Genomic DNA, 16,897 nt, shown 5'->3' with positions numbered 1-16,897 from the left:
ATAAACTCGAGGAACTGAGACTTGATTTCCATACAGAACGGCGCGTGCCTTCCCGCTTTCTCGAGTGACGACACCATAAAATATCCACTCCGCAGATCAACATGCACAAAGACTGTCCAAAACGCAAAAGAGAAAGATACACACAAAAAAAGAAGGCAGATAGGAGCGAAAGATTCATTTCTTCGGGAAGAGACAGCGCAATGCAGCTTGCGGCACGTGTAGCAAACACGAAATACTGCACAGATGGAGCAGGAACCTAGCCATTGGAGAGAGCTCATGACGTCACGCCTTCGTAGACGTCCACTCGCTGTGCTAGCCGAGGGGTAACTGACTACGGGACTCTCTATATAAACTCGTTTCGACGGTCTCCGACAGAGCCCCAAACGTGTATCATCAAGCGAGCGCTGTCTTGGAGGCGCATGAGGTCATCTGACGTGCAAGATGGATACAGTAGGCCTGCCCGGATTGATGGTAAGTGATTCGTGCAGCGTTACCTCGAGCGTCATCCTCCCCGCTGAACTTGGTGTAATCCAGCAACCCAATCACGCTCATTAATATTCCCCGCCTCACCTCTTGCCATGGGCATCAATGACTGGAATGGCATGCCAAACGAAGTAATATCGGGGACAAATCACTATACCCATAAAAAAAGTTGTAAATAATATTTTTAAATAATGAATTCGTCATTTCTCACTGCCTTCCGTGGTACAATAATTGTTATTCTTTAAACATGTGTGGTTTTCTTGTATTTGTATTTTTGAGTTGATACATATCCTTTCGAAAATGTACTTGTGCTTTCTTTTTATTAAAACGTACGTATTTTCGGATGTACTTTATTCTGTAAGTAAATTGGCGCACTTTGGATGTTATATTGTATACGCGAACCATATTGACTGATAGCTTACTTCGTGTTTTGTATATTAGATACTTTCCCTCTTCACGTAATGCACTCCAAAGAGTGCATTTGAGAAGAAAAAAAAAATCAAATGCACTCTTTGGAGTGCATTTGATTTTCTCAAAATCTTCTCGATGGTCCAGACCTTGTTTTCGGGGATGGAAACACGTTGCAACTCAGCTTCGTGGAAGAAACCGAGGACGTGCACTTTTCTCACCATGTCGACGAGGTAATATGTTGTCGGAATACGTAGTCGGATTCTGTCGACAATAAATACCTCATTCGTGAAGGATTGCTTGAACATTTTTATAAGAATGTGTCGAACTTTGGATATGTGCACATGGTCCCCGTTCCGAAATTTCGGCCTCTCGGGTGGTCCCGACGGAGGAGGGAAAAAACGAAGAAAAAAATCGATCTGATTCTCCTTGGTGGTGTCGATGGGCCGAGCACCCAGCGTACTGTCGTAGCTGGAGTTGTAGGACTTTCGCAATTTCGGGAAGGACCTCCACTAATCACCTCGTTCCTGTATGCTCAAGGTAGTTAGAGGTTCGGCTCATCATGGGGGTTCTTTGGACGCGTTCTACTATAGAATCCTTTTGCTTTGAAAAAAAAATAAATAAAATGTAACTCCCTTCTTAATCAGATATCACCCGCCAAATTTTCCGTAAAATTCATGGCCGTGATTTGTGCATAAAAACCTTCGTTTCTTCATCCCACGAAAGACAGTTTTAAGTGCTCTCATGACCTCTTTTTCCGTCTTTCGGGTAATCAGAACGGTGGAGAGAAATCGAGATATTGTATCGATCACAAACAGTGTGTATCTTTTCCTATCATTATATTTGGCAATTCGTTTAATTTCCTCGGGGTCCGCCCGATAGACACGTCGAAGTGCCAGGGACAACTTTTTGCGGTATAGACGAGGGCGTTCGGTTTCCGTAAACAAGGTTCTAAGCGTCGGATCTTTCTAAAGTCTTTTACGCCGTTCTTCGTACCGTATGGCTGCACCGAAGGATGCGGGATGGGCATCTCTGTAGTAGTCTGCTTTGCTTTCTTTCTCTGGCGACGGCATCTTGTCTTCCGCCACTAAGAGTGAGCGCGAAATTCGGCTGACAGGTGTAGGAAGTTGTTCATTACGGTGGAAACTGTACACCTCACCCAGGAAGGTTGTCTATTGTAGAGATTGTAGCGTAGTAGATTGTTTATGTAGGACTCCTTGATTATTTCTACATGAAGAGCCAACATTCCATCGGGGGTATAGGCAATTACCGACGAATTGCTTTTCAAGAGCCCCTCAACCTTCTTTCTTTGACGTGAAGGAGATGTGGAAAAAATTAGCTCGTTCTTGAAGTAATCATCGTCTAAATATCTTACATGCCTTCTCGACGAGATGTTTGGATATCCACGGAGAAGGATCAACAGCGGAACCTGCAGCAGCAACAGCGAAGATCGACAGTGAGTGCGGCGATGGTGGTGTTTCCTGCTGCTCCGAGGAAAGCTTCGGTGAAATGGGCGGAGAGAACAAACCCCGTCGACTGGTCGATCCTGCTTTGGCCGCTCTTCCTTTAAAGCGATCATAGTTTACGATGCTCGTTGGCAGACTGTGTATGACTAATAGAGGCGCGACGCGTTCGAAATGAACGGGAACTGACATCTGTTTTGATCGCGAAATTAGATAAGAAACCATATCAATGATATTTGACTCTTGGAGAGGCTTCTCGTCGATTGTAATCTCCAACGAGTCGCGTCCTATGCTATCACAGCGGTTTTAACAAATTTAGATGCGATCGATCTTTTTCTTATATGTTTTGCTCAAATAATTGATGACTGCAACGATGTAGCGATCTTCCATGACATCGTTCGTCTGTGACGTCTGTTCTCTCGTAAAAATAATAGATTTGTGATGCGTGACGTTGTTAATATCCGGATTGTGCGACCGTAAACTCGTTTGGAGCGTTTGCATAATTTTTTTTTAGCTTGACGTCTTCAGCTTCCCCGTCTTGTCTTAAAACGTCAGGAATATGCTCTTCTCTGTAAGGTACGCGATGGTAGTTTTTCATTTTCACACTCCGATGGCCTTGGCAATAGCTCTTCGTCCGAGCGCAGATAACGAACCCAACAAAGCCGGAAGGATCAAAGGTAAGATGCCGTCTTGCTGTATCAATACCCTTTTTAAATTCTCGGGACTTTTTTTTTATTCGGTTTCTCAGTGATCTTAGGAGGGGTACCCAAACCTCTTTACCTTCCTTTTTATAGTTGATGGTAGAGGAACGTTTCTGTGCAAAGGTTTAAGCAAATTTTGCGAGTGATGTTTAGATGTTCTTTTTTGACATCACAGAGGACTTCTTTTTACAGCGGAGCAGTTAAGGGCTAGGTTTCCCAGGATCGTGTCCGGTATGCCGACACAAACCTGTCCGGACAGCTACCGCCATCTATAGACGACGGCGGCAAGCACACAACCAGTATGGTTTCTGCCGTCACTCGTAGATGGCGGCAACCTTTCCAGCTATCATAGAAGAATGGATAGTTGGGCGTGTTGGTGGGAATTCACCGTAGGAAACAGCACGAAAAAAAGACGACGACGAAGAAAAAACACACAGTGTATCAAGTACAGCTCCGCTGGTCTTCCTTCTTAACGAGAGTGGAAAGGCTGAACGATTTTGTCTAGAAGATTTAGCTGCTGACAGGAGGTGCAAAAATCGTACATGTCCCTTCAAACGATTCATGAGGACGTGTCGCAGACGACTTCTGGTCGCTCGTCCGGCAAGGTCCTTGCTCTCAAGTGAGAATTATCGGAACAAGTTTGCGACAGATCTATCAGGATGTAACTGGATGCTGTTTTAAGCGCGTCCGAATATATACGCGGAAAGACATGCCCTCTTTTTACCCAAAGAGCTGTCGAGATACCTTTTGGAGTTGATCGACAATCCTGACCGACCGGAATATCATTAGAGCCGTAGAATGTAAGCTGATTGTTCAAACATATGAAGCTTGGTGAAACATTTTTTGAGTAATGAAAATGACATTCTTTATAGCGGTGAGCAGCGCCTGTGAAATACTCGCATATCTCCTTCAGTTTTGTGCTATTCGAGAGAAATTCTTCGAAAATAATTAGCGAGTTTGTTTCAAAATCCAAATTTTGTGGAATGTCCTTAATGAACACAACGTTCGGGTGATCTTTAAAAAAACGGTTGTTCGTAAACGAACACGTAGAAAATAACGTCCAGCGTCTCTTCAAACATTTCCTTTCTATAATGCGGTAATTTACGAATATACGTGCTTTTGTCTGATTTCGAAGAACCAATTACGCTAAATGGGAGGGGAGCTGAAGAGGAGGAGGGGAGGGTTCGAAGTGGTAGGGGGGCATACCCTCCCCTCTGCACCCCCCCCCCCCCCCCCCCTGTGTACCCTCCCCTCCTCCTCTTTAAGAGCTGCGCTCTGATTCGTCATTACTGAGAATTGTAAACGTCTTTCATTTTTTAAATATCATAACTGAAAGCTTAGCTGGGGAACATTTCCGTGCTACGTTTTGTCACCTCGTGGCGTCCCCAGAGCTGGCGTCCTCAGATCGACAGCGCACCATCATTATGGCGATGACGCGCTTGCCCGTTAAGTCCCTTCTCACAGTTATCTTGGGCTTCTTTCTAATTGTCTGCGTGATCACCATCGGCGTCAGCATGTCACACGCAAGCCTGCGCTCAAATTGCAAGCTCGAGCTGAATCTGACCAAAGACAAGAAAGTACATCAGTCTATCGGTCTTGGCAATACGTGTATGGACAAAAGAGGGCTATTTGAAAAGAGCCAGTGTAAGTTGGACAGGAATCAGACTGACGCGCTGAAGCACTGCCTCGAGGAGATGGACGTTGTTGCTTTGCGGCAATATGATCTCGAGTGTGAAGACAACTGCATCATCAGCGAGTCTATGGGCCTCCGAAGATGTCCTCTGAACGTCTATCGAATTCGGCGACTGCTCGAAGGAAGGAAAGACTCAATGTACGAGATAAATCTCAGTCATGAACATATATTGCTCGTATCAAATATTTTAAATAAAAATTATTAAAAAAAGACTCACTATTTGTGTGTATCGCGATCTGCACAAAGTGCACAAGACTCGATGCATCGCGTAAAGAAAGCAAACATTTCTTTTTCTCTCTTTTATTGTTTAAAATCGTTCGCGTTACGGGAACTGCCGTGTGAGGAATTGTAGCTCCCCCATTTCACAAAGTATTGCAGATAGGTCGCACGTCGGCGTCTTATAAACTTCTCGATAATCCAGGTGTTGTTTTCGGCTATGGAACGCGCTGCAGTTCTGCCTCGTAAAAAGAGCCGAGAACGGGCTCTTTTCTCACCATTTCGACTAGGTGATAGGTATTGGGAACACCTAATCGATTTCGGTCCACGATAAACACCTGGTCCGTGAAGGGTTGCTTCTTATTTTTCAAAAGATCGTGACGATCTTTGGAGAAGCGAACATGCTCACTCACGTGAAGTTTTGATCTTTTCACCGGTCCAAGATCGGGGAACAAGTGAAAAAAAAAAAAATTCGGTCTGGTTCTCCTTGGTAACATTGAACAGCCTATCATTTAATGTCTTGTGATGGCTAAGATTAGAATATTGGACGATTTTTGAGAAGATTTCAATGAATCGCTTTGTTCGTGCATACTCAAAGTACTTGTAAACCCGACTCATTATTGTGCGTTGCACGTGTTACACAGTCAGACTTGTACGTAATCCGTTACAAGTAACGAAATTACTTGTAATCCCTTACATTTATCGGTAATTTAGTAACGGAATAATTACATGTTTTCTAGAGTAATTTTAAAGTAATTCCCTTACATTTTGGACGTAACGGATTCCTTGTAATCCGTTACTTTTTTTTAGGATCCCCCCCCCCCCCCCCCCCCCTTTCTAAAGGATGGGTTGTTTTTATTTTGGTAAAGTCAAGCGCAGCGACACTGTCACGAGCAAAGGGAGGCTTGGCACCCTTCAGTTCCGCAAAGCCTGTTTTGTTTGCAACACCAAGCCCCTAAATCTATTTTTTTTAGACCCTAAACCTTTCTACGAAAAAAGAAAAAGAGGAGGGGGGGGGGGGCGGCAAGTTATATCCGCTTTTTTTAGTCGTTTTTTTGTGATCTAAAACGGGGAGAAGAGGACGCGAAGTGATTGTGTACCTCTTCGAGAAGCTATAGACGGTAAGCGCACAGACAAGAATTAACAATGTCTTTCTCGTTTATAATGACTACGACCATTTTCATTATGTCAGAACACCAGACAACGCTCAGTATACCCTAAAATAGATGTGACAGTATGTGAAGGTGCCATTGCCACAAGCATCCTTGTTCGTTGCTGCACACTTATCTTCTCGGAAACAGGATGTATTTTTTTTTTGTTTCTTTCACCTTATTTTACCCTGTTTTAAAAGCTACTTACTTTTTTGTAGTCCAACGTCTACAATTGGCCCACTTTATTTGTGCATTCCAGCCAGATTATCTGCCCCTCTGTCACCCTTTTTGTGAGTCAGCTTTTTGCGAGCACTTTGAAAATGGTAATAGTCTTCCTTTCTTCTTCCTCCTGTTCCCCCTTCCCCCCCCCCCCCCCCCCCCCCAATCTGAAGCAAATATTTCTACAAATAAACATAATAGTGGCTGACGTAGACTTGATATTCTGGGCTTGGGGAGAGTGAAACTCGAGAGTGGGGCCATAGCGTGGCTTACTTAGTACTGTGCCCTTCGCTGCCCGTGGCATCAGTGGACGTCTATCTGGAGAACACCGGAGTAAACTGCAGTCGGTCCGTGCTCGGTGCGTTTCTGAACGTCACCAAGAAAGGTCCATGCGGCAAACGTGCGTTTACATTTAATTTTTTTTTGTTAACAGATGTTATACTAATTGTTGTGAGTGCCCTTTTTTTCGATTACTTATATTTATTTACTGGAAACTTTTTTTTTTTATTCACCAACGTCTCAACCGAGTCTCGACCTGTTCAGAACAGAAGGAAGAAGAATATCGAGCCAATCTTTATTTACTATTTAATTTTCACCTTACTGTTACAACTATGTTTTGCTATTATATGCCGGTAGAGTAAAGGGCCGCCCACACTAGCGAGAAAACGCGCGTGGCACGCCGATCGCGGGAAGTAACAAAAAGTCGCCGTAGCACAGTCAGCGCCACGAGCGCGTGCAGAGACACGCCTTTTATCTTCCCGCTCAACCGATTTTGCGGAACGCGTTTTCAACGCGCTCGGCGCGCCGCGCGCGTTTTCTCGCTAGAGTGGGCGGCCCTTAAGATGGACATAAATAAATTCTTATTGCAGTTTCGGGATGACTTCTACAGCTTTGCGATTTCGAGAATGGAGAATTTTAGTCGATCGCTCCGATGACTTCATAAACGATACCCGATACTCCGCCGCCGCCTGTGCGCAAACGGAACAGGTTGCAACAATAAGAACTTGAATAACCCTCTTCCCTTTTTTTCTTAATTGAAGACTATTGTTGAAAGTAACGCCACGAAGGTAACGGATTACTTTTTGGGGTAACGGTCACTTACTTTCATGGAAGTGTAATTGTAATTGTAATAAATTACAATTTAGCCTTGAGTAATTGTAAATGTAATTCCTTACTATTTTTCAGTAACGTGTACAAGTCTGGTTACACTATCGAAACCTTTTGCTTCGAATTCACGGAATATAATTTAATTCCGTTTTCCTCCGGAAACGACTTAACCAATCTTCTGTAAAATTCACGACCATGATCCGTACGTAAAAGCTTGCTTTTTTTTTTTTTTAATTCTGCGAAAGACAATTTTAAATACCCTCACAACTTCCTCTCCCGTCTTTCGAGCTATGTGGATGACGGTGAGAAATCGTGAAAACGTATCAATCACAAAACAAAATGCATCGTTTTCCATCATTGTATTTGGCAATTTCTTTTATTTTCCACCAGGTCCACTTGACAGACGCCTCGAAGTCCCAAGGATAACGTTTTGCGGTACACGCCAGGGCGCTTGGTTTCCGTGAGCCATCTATATGAGTCCCATCCTTCTAAAAACTTAACCGCCGCTCATCGTCCCGCCTGTCGTGCGAGCTTGTAGATTCCACCAAAAAGAGACTGGATAACTTGCTTTGTAGTAGACCGCTTTGCACCACTTCTTTTGTGACAAAGACATGCTTTCTTGGCGGACCGCTTTATTGGTCGGTAGTGGCGATCACGAAACGTTTTGAGATTCAGGTGACAATTGAAGAGAGCGGAAGTGTCTATCATCCAGGCAGGCGCCTGTTTTACAGCTCGTAGTGCAGTAGGTCTGCAATGCTGGATTCCTCGATAGTCTCTTTGTGAACCAGCAGCGTTCCATCGGTGGTTTAGGCAATTACCAACGAAATCGCCTTGAGGAGCGTCTCGACTTTCCTTCGGTGTCGTGGGTGATAAGCGGAGAGAATTTCCTTGACGTTGAAGTAAACCTTGTCTAGAATTTATTCCATGCATTCTCGATCAGACGTTTTGAGGTACGAGGTGCGGTAGAAATGAGATCAGCAGGAGTAGGTGCGGTCATCGATGACGAGATCGGCGAGGGGGTCGGTGACACAGTTCGCTGGTCCTGAGAAACAGTACGAAGTCGCTTCGATGAAGTGATCGAAGAAAAAGACGTACATACATCGACGAATGGTCGCCCGCGCTATGAGGGTCCTTATTTTAAACCGACCGTGATTGACAATGGCCACTGGTAGGTTTTGCTTGACCAGTAACCTCGTGACGCGCTCGAAAGGAGCTGCAGCTGGCAATTTCTTTGAACGTGAAACTAAATAGGAAACCAAGTCCACAAAGCTGGATCCTTGAAGAAGTTTATCGTCGATCAAAATTTTCTAGGATTCCGGATGCCAGGCGAGCACCTGTTTCAGTAGACTCAGAAGCGTCTACCGTTTTGTCTGTATGTACGTTCTTCCATAATAAGTGTCGCTTTAACCAGGCTCGTCGATGTGTGCGCTACTATCACTCGAATTGTACGGGCGTAACATTTTGTGTAGCGTTTGAATTATTTACTTTAGCTTGATTTCGTCCGGTTTGTCGTCTTGTTTTAGAATCTCGGGAATGTTCTCCCTGTAAGGTATGAGATTAGGCTTTTTTTATTTCCTCAGACTCCGATAGCCTTTGCGATGTCTCTCCCCGATCGTTGATGTGAGGCCTAACAGAGCAGGAAGGATCAGCGGTAGGAAACCTCCCTTCAATATCAAGATACCAAGGTCTTCCTTACGTTCTTGTGCGTACCTTTTTAATTTCCCAGTGCCCGTATGATAGACGCAAATCTGTTCACTTTAATTTTTATAGCTGCGGAGAGCGTAAGGTTTCCGGCGCACAGGGTCAAACAAAATTCCCTCATTATTTTCAGATCCTCCTCCTTGGCGTGACGTATTAGTGATTCTCATCGTCTAGGCAATTTGGCTTGCGACAAAAAGTGCAATAATCTTGCGTGCTTTGTGATACGGTTCATTGGAATCGTCAGACGGACGTGTCGTACACGTCTTCATGACCCTCGTCCGGCAAGATATTTGCTCTCACACGGAAATTATCGGAACAAGTTTGCGATAGGTCGATGAGAATGCAACTGAATGCCGCTCTAGACGCGTCCGAATAAATACGCGACAGAACCTGCCTCCTTTTACCCCCAAAGGGCTGTCGGGATAGTACTTCGAGTTCATCGGCAATCCTAACTGAACGAAATATAAACAAAGCCGAAGAATTTAGGCTGATTGTTCTAAAGTACGAATCTTGAATAAACATGTACTGCGTGATGAAAATGACAGAAGCAGTATAGTGAGAAGCAGCTCCTATAAAATATTCACAAATATCTTTGGGCCTCGTTCAATTTGCTAGAAAGTCGTCGAATATACTCAGCGAATTTCTTCGGGGTCTAAATTTTGCGGAATCTCCTTGGTGAAAAGGACCCCGCTCACCTCCGAAGAACAGCTCTGGGGAAACACAAAAATGCAGTAGACGACGTGAAAGTCTTTGTCAACATTTCTCTTTTAGGTCGCATCAATCTGCGAGTATATCTGCCATCATGATTGACACCGGTGTTTGGAAACAAAATCTGTCCAGGTCTGGAGTCATGGGGACCTCAACTGCGCTTGCCGACAAATGAAAAGAAGATATCGCAGACGCGTTTCTAAGTACTCACACGAGAGAAGCACATTCCTGCGGCGGGATACCCGCGACTCTCGTTTTACGATTAATGCTAGTTTTCAGAATCGTCGCAACAGTGCGGTTTATAGCGACGTCCTTACGTATAAGTAATACCGATTCACAATGTTTACGCAACAAAGGATAAGCAAGAAAAATAAGCGGAGCTTCTCCAAGGTCCAAGCGGACCGCGAAATACGAGACTGTCTAGCAGGAAGTAGTCTAGACACGGCCGAAAATGCCTCGGCAGCTCGGAATGTGTCTTTATTTTCATTAGCAAATTAAATACGCTGTTTTGACGCTCCGTTGGCTCGCTTTTTTATACATGGACAACAGTAACGCATGTGTTGACTTTACAGTGAGTCGTCATTTCGCAAGCCGCTTGATACAAATGCCGAGAGATCATCCCGCGCGCCTCTTCACTTCTTTCTCTCCAGAATCCAGAAGAAGAGGTAATTTTATTTATTTATTTATTTAAAATACTGTGGACCTGTGGGCAGGCACGTAGCCAGGATTTTGTTTCGGGGGGGGGGGGGGGGGGGGGGGGGGGGGCGCCCATGACAAAATGATGTATGAGGGGGAGGGGAGAAATGAGGTCCCAGCAAAATGGAAGATTCCGGGGGGGCCCGGGCCCCATGCCCCCCCCCCCCCCCCCCCTAGCTACGTGCCTGCCTGTCGGTCTACACGGAAGAGAAAAAAAAAAAAGCACACAGAAAACAAGTAACTCAATCATGCACTCATCGCGTGAAGCTGGCGCAGGTAGGTTGTAGCTGCCCACGCATGCTCAAGATATACATTTCCACATGCGAAACTTAACGAGGCAATTAATTCAGCTGTGCTTCAAATAATTCGGGACTTCACCAATTGATCTTGCTCTGGCGGATTGTTCCCCTCAATAAGAGTTCAACAAAAGAAAAAGTATTTGAAGACATCATTTCTGTGCTGGTTGGGTGAAATAGCTATAGTTAGGGTGAAATTGCTCGTTCTTCTGGAGCGTGATGTTAAAAGTAAAATGTACAGTTCAGGATTCATCTTTTTCAAGCCATTAGCAACACCGTAAAGTTTTTTTTTTAAATCTACGCACTTTCCTTCTTTTCTCTGAACAGTCAAACCGCTCTTCATTTCTTATTGCCGCAGCTGATTCTGTGCGCCTGTACTAAAAATAAAAAAAAGCCTCGAAGTGCTAGATTTTGCATTCATTAAATTTGCACAACCTGCTGCTTCCTGTATGGGTCCCATTCGTACCTCGCGTATTTAAATATTGGACGTACATATATAACATTTATACGCAGCTAATTGAACATCTCTATTTGCATTTCTAAGATGCGTTCTAAGAAAGCCTAACTTCTGATAAGCCTTGGCGCATATGTAATCCACGTGATTATTCCAGCGCAGGGTATTAGCTAAAATACATCCTAAATGCATAAATTATTCTACTTTATTAAGTTCAATGCCGCCTATAGAATAGCGGAAGGATAATCCCTTTTTCTTATTTTTAATACTGCAAGAGGCAGTTTTATCAAATTTAATTATCATACCCCATTTCTTACTCCAAAGAGAAGATTCCTTTCGGTGTCTGGCTGAGAATTTCCTGGTCCTGAACTGTAGCCACTTTTGAAAGGACCATACAGTCGTCTGCGAACACTTTAACTTGAATAGAGGAAGGGCAATTTGTTGCTATATCATTTATATAAATTCAGAATCAAAGGGATCTTAATACTGATCCTTGGGGCACTCCCGAGTAAACTGCTAACGGGGGAGATCAAACTTTATTACAGCTAACATACTGCATTCGTCCTTTTAAGTAAGAACGTATACAAGATAGTAAAACCTGATTTAACCCCAATAAGTTTAATTTTTGTAATAATTAATAATTCCTAATGGGGTACCTTCTCAAATGCTTTTGAGTAATCCATAAATATTACGTCAACCGTACCTCGATCGTTTATACCTGATGCAAACTCACGTGTGCACTCTATTAGTTGCGTGACTGTCCATAGACCCTGCTGAAACCCGTGCTGGTGGTCATACAGTAAGTTATTTTCTTCTAAGTATTTATTTATATGTTCAGAAAGTATGTGTTCTAAAAGTTTCCAGCATGTCAAATTTTAAAGATATAGGGCGATAATTTTGAAGGTCCATCTTGTTTCCGGACTTGTAAATTGGCACAATTTCCCCACATAGCCAGTCTTCTAGTAACCTGCTCTGAAGAAGGGACGCTTGAAACATTAAATGTAAATACCGCGATACTTACTCGGCATATCTTTTCAGGCATACGTCGGGGATATTGTCTGATCCGGATGCTTTTTTTATCATTTTTATTAAAGAGTAAATTAAAAATACCACTTTCTGAGAAAATCAACTCTGGCATTTGTGAGCCGTTGGGTACGTCGACAAGGGTCTACCGGTTGGTCACATGACGCCGTAACGACAGACTGAAAGTATTTGTTGAATTCTTCCGCAATTATAAAAGGACAAGAGACGACTTCATTATTAACACTCGCGAAATTTCTTCTGTCGGAGTCAAAAAGAAACGCCAAAACTTCTGTGGAGATTCCCTCAAGAACCGTGAGAGCACTTTACCACAGTAGCTTTCCTTTGCTTGCGTCACAAAATCCTTTAACTGTCGTCCTAAATGTGCTATCTCAGAGGTGTTTTTAACTTAGTTTCTCCTTCGGCATTTTATTTTTCGTATTAGTTGCGAAATTTCCCCCTTTATAAAATGATGGCTTCTTTGTGTTCTCACTTTTCTTGAAGGAACAATACGACATTTACAATGGGACCCAATATTTTGAAACTTTCTCCACAGCTGGCTGACATCAGATAGATGACTGTAATAATCAAAATGCTTTTCTAAGTAGTCAAAAACAGACAAATCATCCGCCTTTTAGAAATCGTGAACTGCGTTTTCGGGACGGGTGTTTTGGGATTCAACCATTTCGTCGTTTACCCTGAGACTGGTTTTTTTTCTGAAGAGCAGAAGTAACAGAAAAAACAGACAGGTCTGTTTTTTCTGTTACTTCTGCTCTTCAAAAAAAAACCCAGTCTCAGGGTAAACGACGAAATTTTTGACTTCCACCAGCTAGCCTGTACTTTGACTCTTTTCTTGTTTTGGGAAGTTTTTTTCGAGAGTTGCGATGAAAATATCAACATCTTATGATCTGACATTCTACCTATAATATCAATCTTGTCCACTTTAACCATATTGCTACCAAAAATAAGTCTAATGTTGCCTGACCAGTATTTGTTTCTCGGGTCGGATCGTTTACTAACTATCTTAGGAGGAAACAAAAAGCAATATCAAGAAGGAGTTCTGAGGAAAGTACCTAATTTTTACCCACTTTACTAGTTGTCCAATCAATACTGGCCAGGTCAAAGTCCCGCGTCGAAATAATTATAGCTTTGTCACTAAATAGTAGAGTAGTATAAATTTAAAAAGTTTGGCGGGGTATTTGGAGGCCTATGAACGGCACCTATAATAAATGTATTTTCGCAGATTGTTACTTTACACCATCATACCTCACCGTTGGTAAGGCAGTTTATTGGCACCAGATCTAAAGTGTCTTTAAAAATGATAGCCACACCACCGCCCCTTGACCCTCTGTCTGTTCAAATCATTTTGTATGAAGGTGGGACAACTTCATTGTCCCCAATATTATCGTGCAGCCATGTCTCCGTAATAACAACAATGTGGGGGTCATGAAGCAACAAGATCATTTCCAGTACGTCTACTTTATTTAATATACTTCTAGCATTGAAGCTCAAGATCTTAAATGATTTCAACGGGTGCTTACTAACTGATTTGTGGTGTCACTTATTGTTAGGGTGAGCTTGCGGTTTGTTTGCTATACACATTTGCTCATTGATGTCCCACAAAAAGAATATGATCGCCAATCTTTATCTTGTCATGAATGAAGAAAACGTTTTCTCCGTTGTGGCGATGTCGTTTGCTGCATTCCCACAACTTTTTGCTCATGAGGTGTCATCCAGGAATAGTCATGTTCAATTGTTATCTTACTCCCCTTCAGAAGTCTGCGCTCTTTAGAAAATCATATTTCTCTGAGGAATCAAAGAATTTGTCGATGACGGGTCGATTCCTGTTCATTTCCCTCCCAACGCGATGCAAGCGTTCGACAGCGCTAACACGAATTCCAAGCGTTTCTTCAAAAACATCATCCGGTACCTTTGATTTTAACATATCTGCCGTTTTACCGTCGCCTTCCGGATTCCCAAAAACCATAAGGTTATTGCGGCGGCTATAATCTTCTAGACTGCGAAGCTTCTTTTGACATTCAAAAAGATCTTCTTGTATTGACGTGACGCTTTGTGGAAGACCCACGACTTGATTTTTAACCTCTCCAGTTTCTCGGACCATTACTTCGATCTGGTCAACCCTTTTAACTAGATTGTCGAATTTGCTTTCAAACGGTTGTTGCCTAGTTTTTATTACACCAAGATCATTTATAATCACGTTTTGTGTGACCAGAATAGCCTTCACCATTTCTTCTATCGTAAGTTTGGTATTAGTGGCCCCCTCATCAGGTCCAAGGTTCGATTCGATGTCCCCGCATAACAATAGATCAAAGGTGACATCAATACACTCCTGTACCAATAACACACACGTCTGAGGGCATGGCAGTGAAAAAAGACAAATGTTGCTCGTACTTTTACAATACAAAAATCGATCATTACTCCCCTACATGAAAAACATTAGAGGGTTATCCATCGCTCCCGGTGAAGTCCTACCATGCCCTCTGACGCTGAGCAGACAATACGGTCTTTTTGTAACTTTGTAGGCGGGGCCGAAATGTGTTGTCGATGTTGCTCCGGTATTTGTGATGTCGCTGAGCACCATGTGGCTTGAGCGTGTTGCCAGGTTCTTTAATATGTGAAGGGGATTCGCTGATTTCGTGTGGCTGTGATCAATTCGTGACGAGGCGGCTAGGTGATCCGTTGGATCGATCTGCACTGTCGGCGTTGCGCTGACCAAGCGGTCCGCTGAGTCGAGCTGCAGCATCATGGTTTCGCTGGCCGAGTATTCCGTTGAACCGAGCTGCAGCACCAGCTTTGTAGTTCAAGGTCCACTGAGTACTAATGTGATTATTTTCAGACCTGTCATTTCACCTCGAGCCACCGCCACCCCTCCGGTCAACTCAAAATGGACGGGATCCTGGACAAGCAGCGCGATTCAAACAGTGCTTGAACTCGTCACCTCGTAGTGCCCCAAGAGCTGTTGCATTTGAACTCAGACCGTCACTCGTGCGACGGAGGTTGATCTGTCAAGATGCTAATGCGTGAACGTCTGGACACACTTGATAGAGCCATATCGAAGCCTGCACTGCGCATCGAAAAGCAAACAACGACTTCTTTGTCTCTGCGTTCGATCTTTTAGGGGACTTTGCAATTTTTGGCAAGTTCATTCCGTATGAAGTGTACCCCGTTGGGTTCAGGACAATATCCCACGTCTACGAGGGTTCCAAGGGGTGGACATCGCACGAACAGCCCTTTGTGCACTTCTCACAATGGTCGGGCAAGCTGTTGACCAAAGTAACTGCGTCGGAGACGACGGACGTGGTGGAATTCATCTTGGATACGCAGAAGACCATCGAACGCGAGAGGCGTTGTAAACACCAGATTAAAGACAATGAAATCAAATGCATGGCCACCGACGTTCTTCAATATTGCCTGATCGTCATGAATACCGTAGACTCGTGGAAATAAACAAATCACGAGACTTAAGATGACTATGTGTGTGTCTCTCTCTCCAGCGGTTGGTGATGTTGACAAAGAAAAGACTGGACACTGATAGCGGCCCGGTCAGTCTGCTATTGATCTAAGTATAGATTGGTTGCGAAGAAAAAAAAGAAAAATGAGCGATCAGTTTTAAGTGAATCTAGTCTCAAATGCCCCGTCGAAAATGTTTCACGATAATAGCTTGAGCAAGTTCAAAGTGAAGTTCTCAAGCTATTATATTAAACGAACCGAACGAGGTAGCCCTAGAAGAACTGAATTTTTCATGTAGCATCACGAATGTGACGAGTCCATCTAACGAGCTGTACTGCGTCGGGCTTACGGAAGCCGGGAAAGTGAAAGGCACCCAAAATATACGAATACAGCCAAAGCAAGACTTTAACGCGCTGGTGAAAAGCGCCCTGCGAGAGCTCTTTCGTCCCAAAGCGATTTTCGAGCGAAGAGGAAAATGTCACTCTATAAGCTTTAAGAGAAACAACACACTGCGCACGTCCCCTACATTGTCGAAAAAACTCGGCTTTTCAGAGATCGTTTTTGGAATAGGTCAGTCCGTGGAAGGCAGCCCCGTGGAGGAAGATATATTCGATCAAGAGGTAGAGGTAGAGCTGACAAGGGTTAAGCATGCCATGACACAGGACCGAATTGAGATCCTCGAGGGCTTCTACGAATCACCAGAATATATCATTAACGCGATAAACTTCGCGTACTAGTCTTATCTTAAACTCAATTCCTTGAAAATATTGCTTCGTTATAATCCTTAAATCAAAGTCGGTGAGTTACAATTGCACAACAGCGGGTATATCTTGATCAATGATCACTTATCCCACATGCTTGGCTTCGGTCAGAGAAGTGTGTACAGATTCTTTTGAGTGGCAGACCGTGATATTATATTAATTCCCAGAAATTAAATTTTTACCTGTTGTGATATCATAAAAGCGGAGCACGTCGCCGACGAGAAAGCCTCTCTCTTGAAAGTCGTGCCCTTCGTAGAGTCAAAACGAAACGAAAGATCATATTCCTTCAATCTGCTACAATATGAGGTGGTCGTAAAAGAAGTCAGCATCATTTGCCTCGAGCTTCTTG

The 16,897-nt window shown here is 43.6% G+C and overlaps 1 protein-coding gene across 1 annotated transcript in view; it reads left to right on the top strand.

Annotated features, from left to right (window-relative positions):
• Positions 1 to 394: 394 nt before the first annotated feature.
• Positions 395 to 16,897, top strand: part of LOC8032223 (cytochrome P450 2H2) — a 33,897-nt gene continuing 17,394 nt past the window's right edge. The window contains exon 1 of the mRNA XM_029975955.4: positions 395 to 471. Coding sequence (XP_029831815.3) covers positions 442 to 471 — 30 coding nt within the window. The 5' untranslated portion in view covers positions 395 to 441. The remainder of the gene's footprint in view (positions 472 to 16,897) is intronic.

Source organism: Ixodes scapularis, unplaced genomic scaffold, assembly GCF_016920785.2.
Source record: "Ixodes scapularis isolate PalLabHiFi unplaced genomic scaffold, ASM1692078v2 PGA_scaffold13__105_contigs__length_92229423, whole genome shotgun sequence".
Classification (NCBI taxonomy): Eukaryota; Metazoa; Arthropoda; class Arachnida; order Ixodida; family Ixodidae; genus Ixodes; species Ixodes scapularis.
The sequence above is the reverse complement of the archived record's forward strand: the minus strand, read 5'-3'. Positions and strand labels throughout refer to the sequence as shown.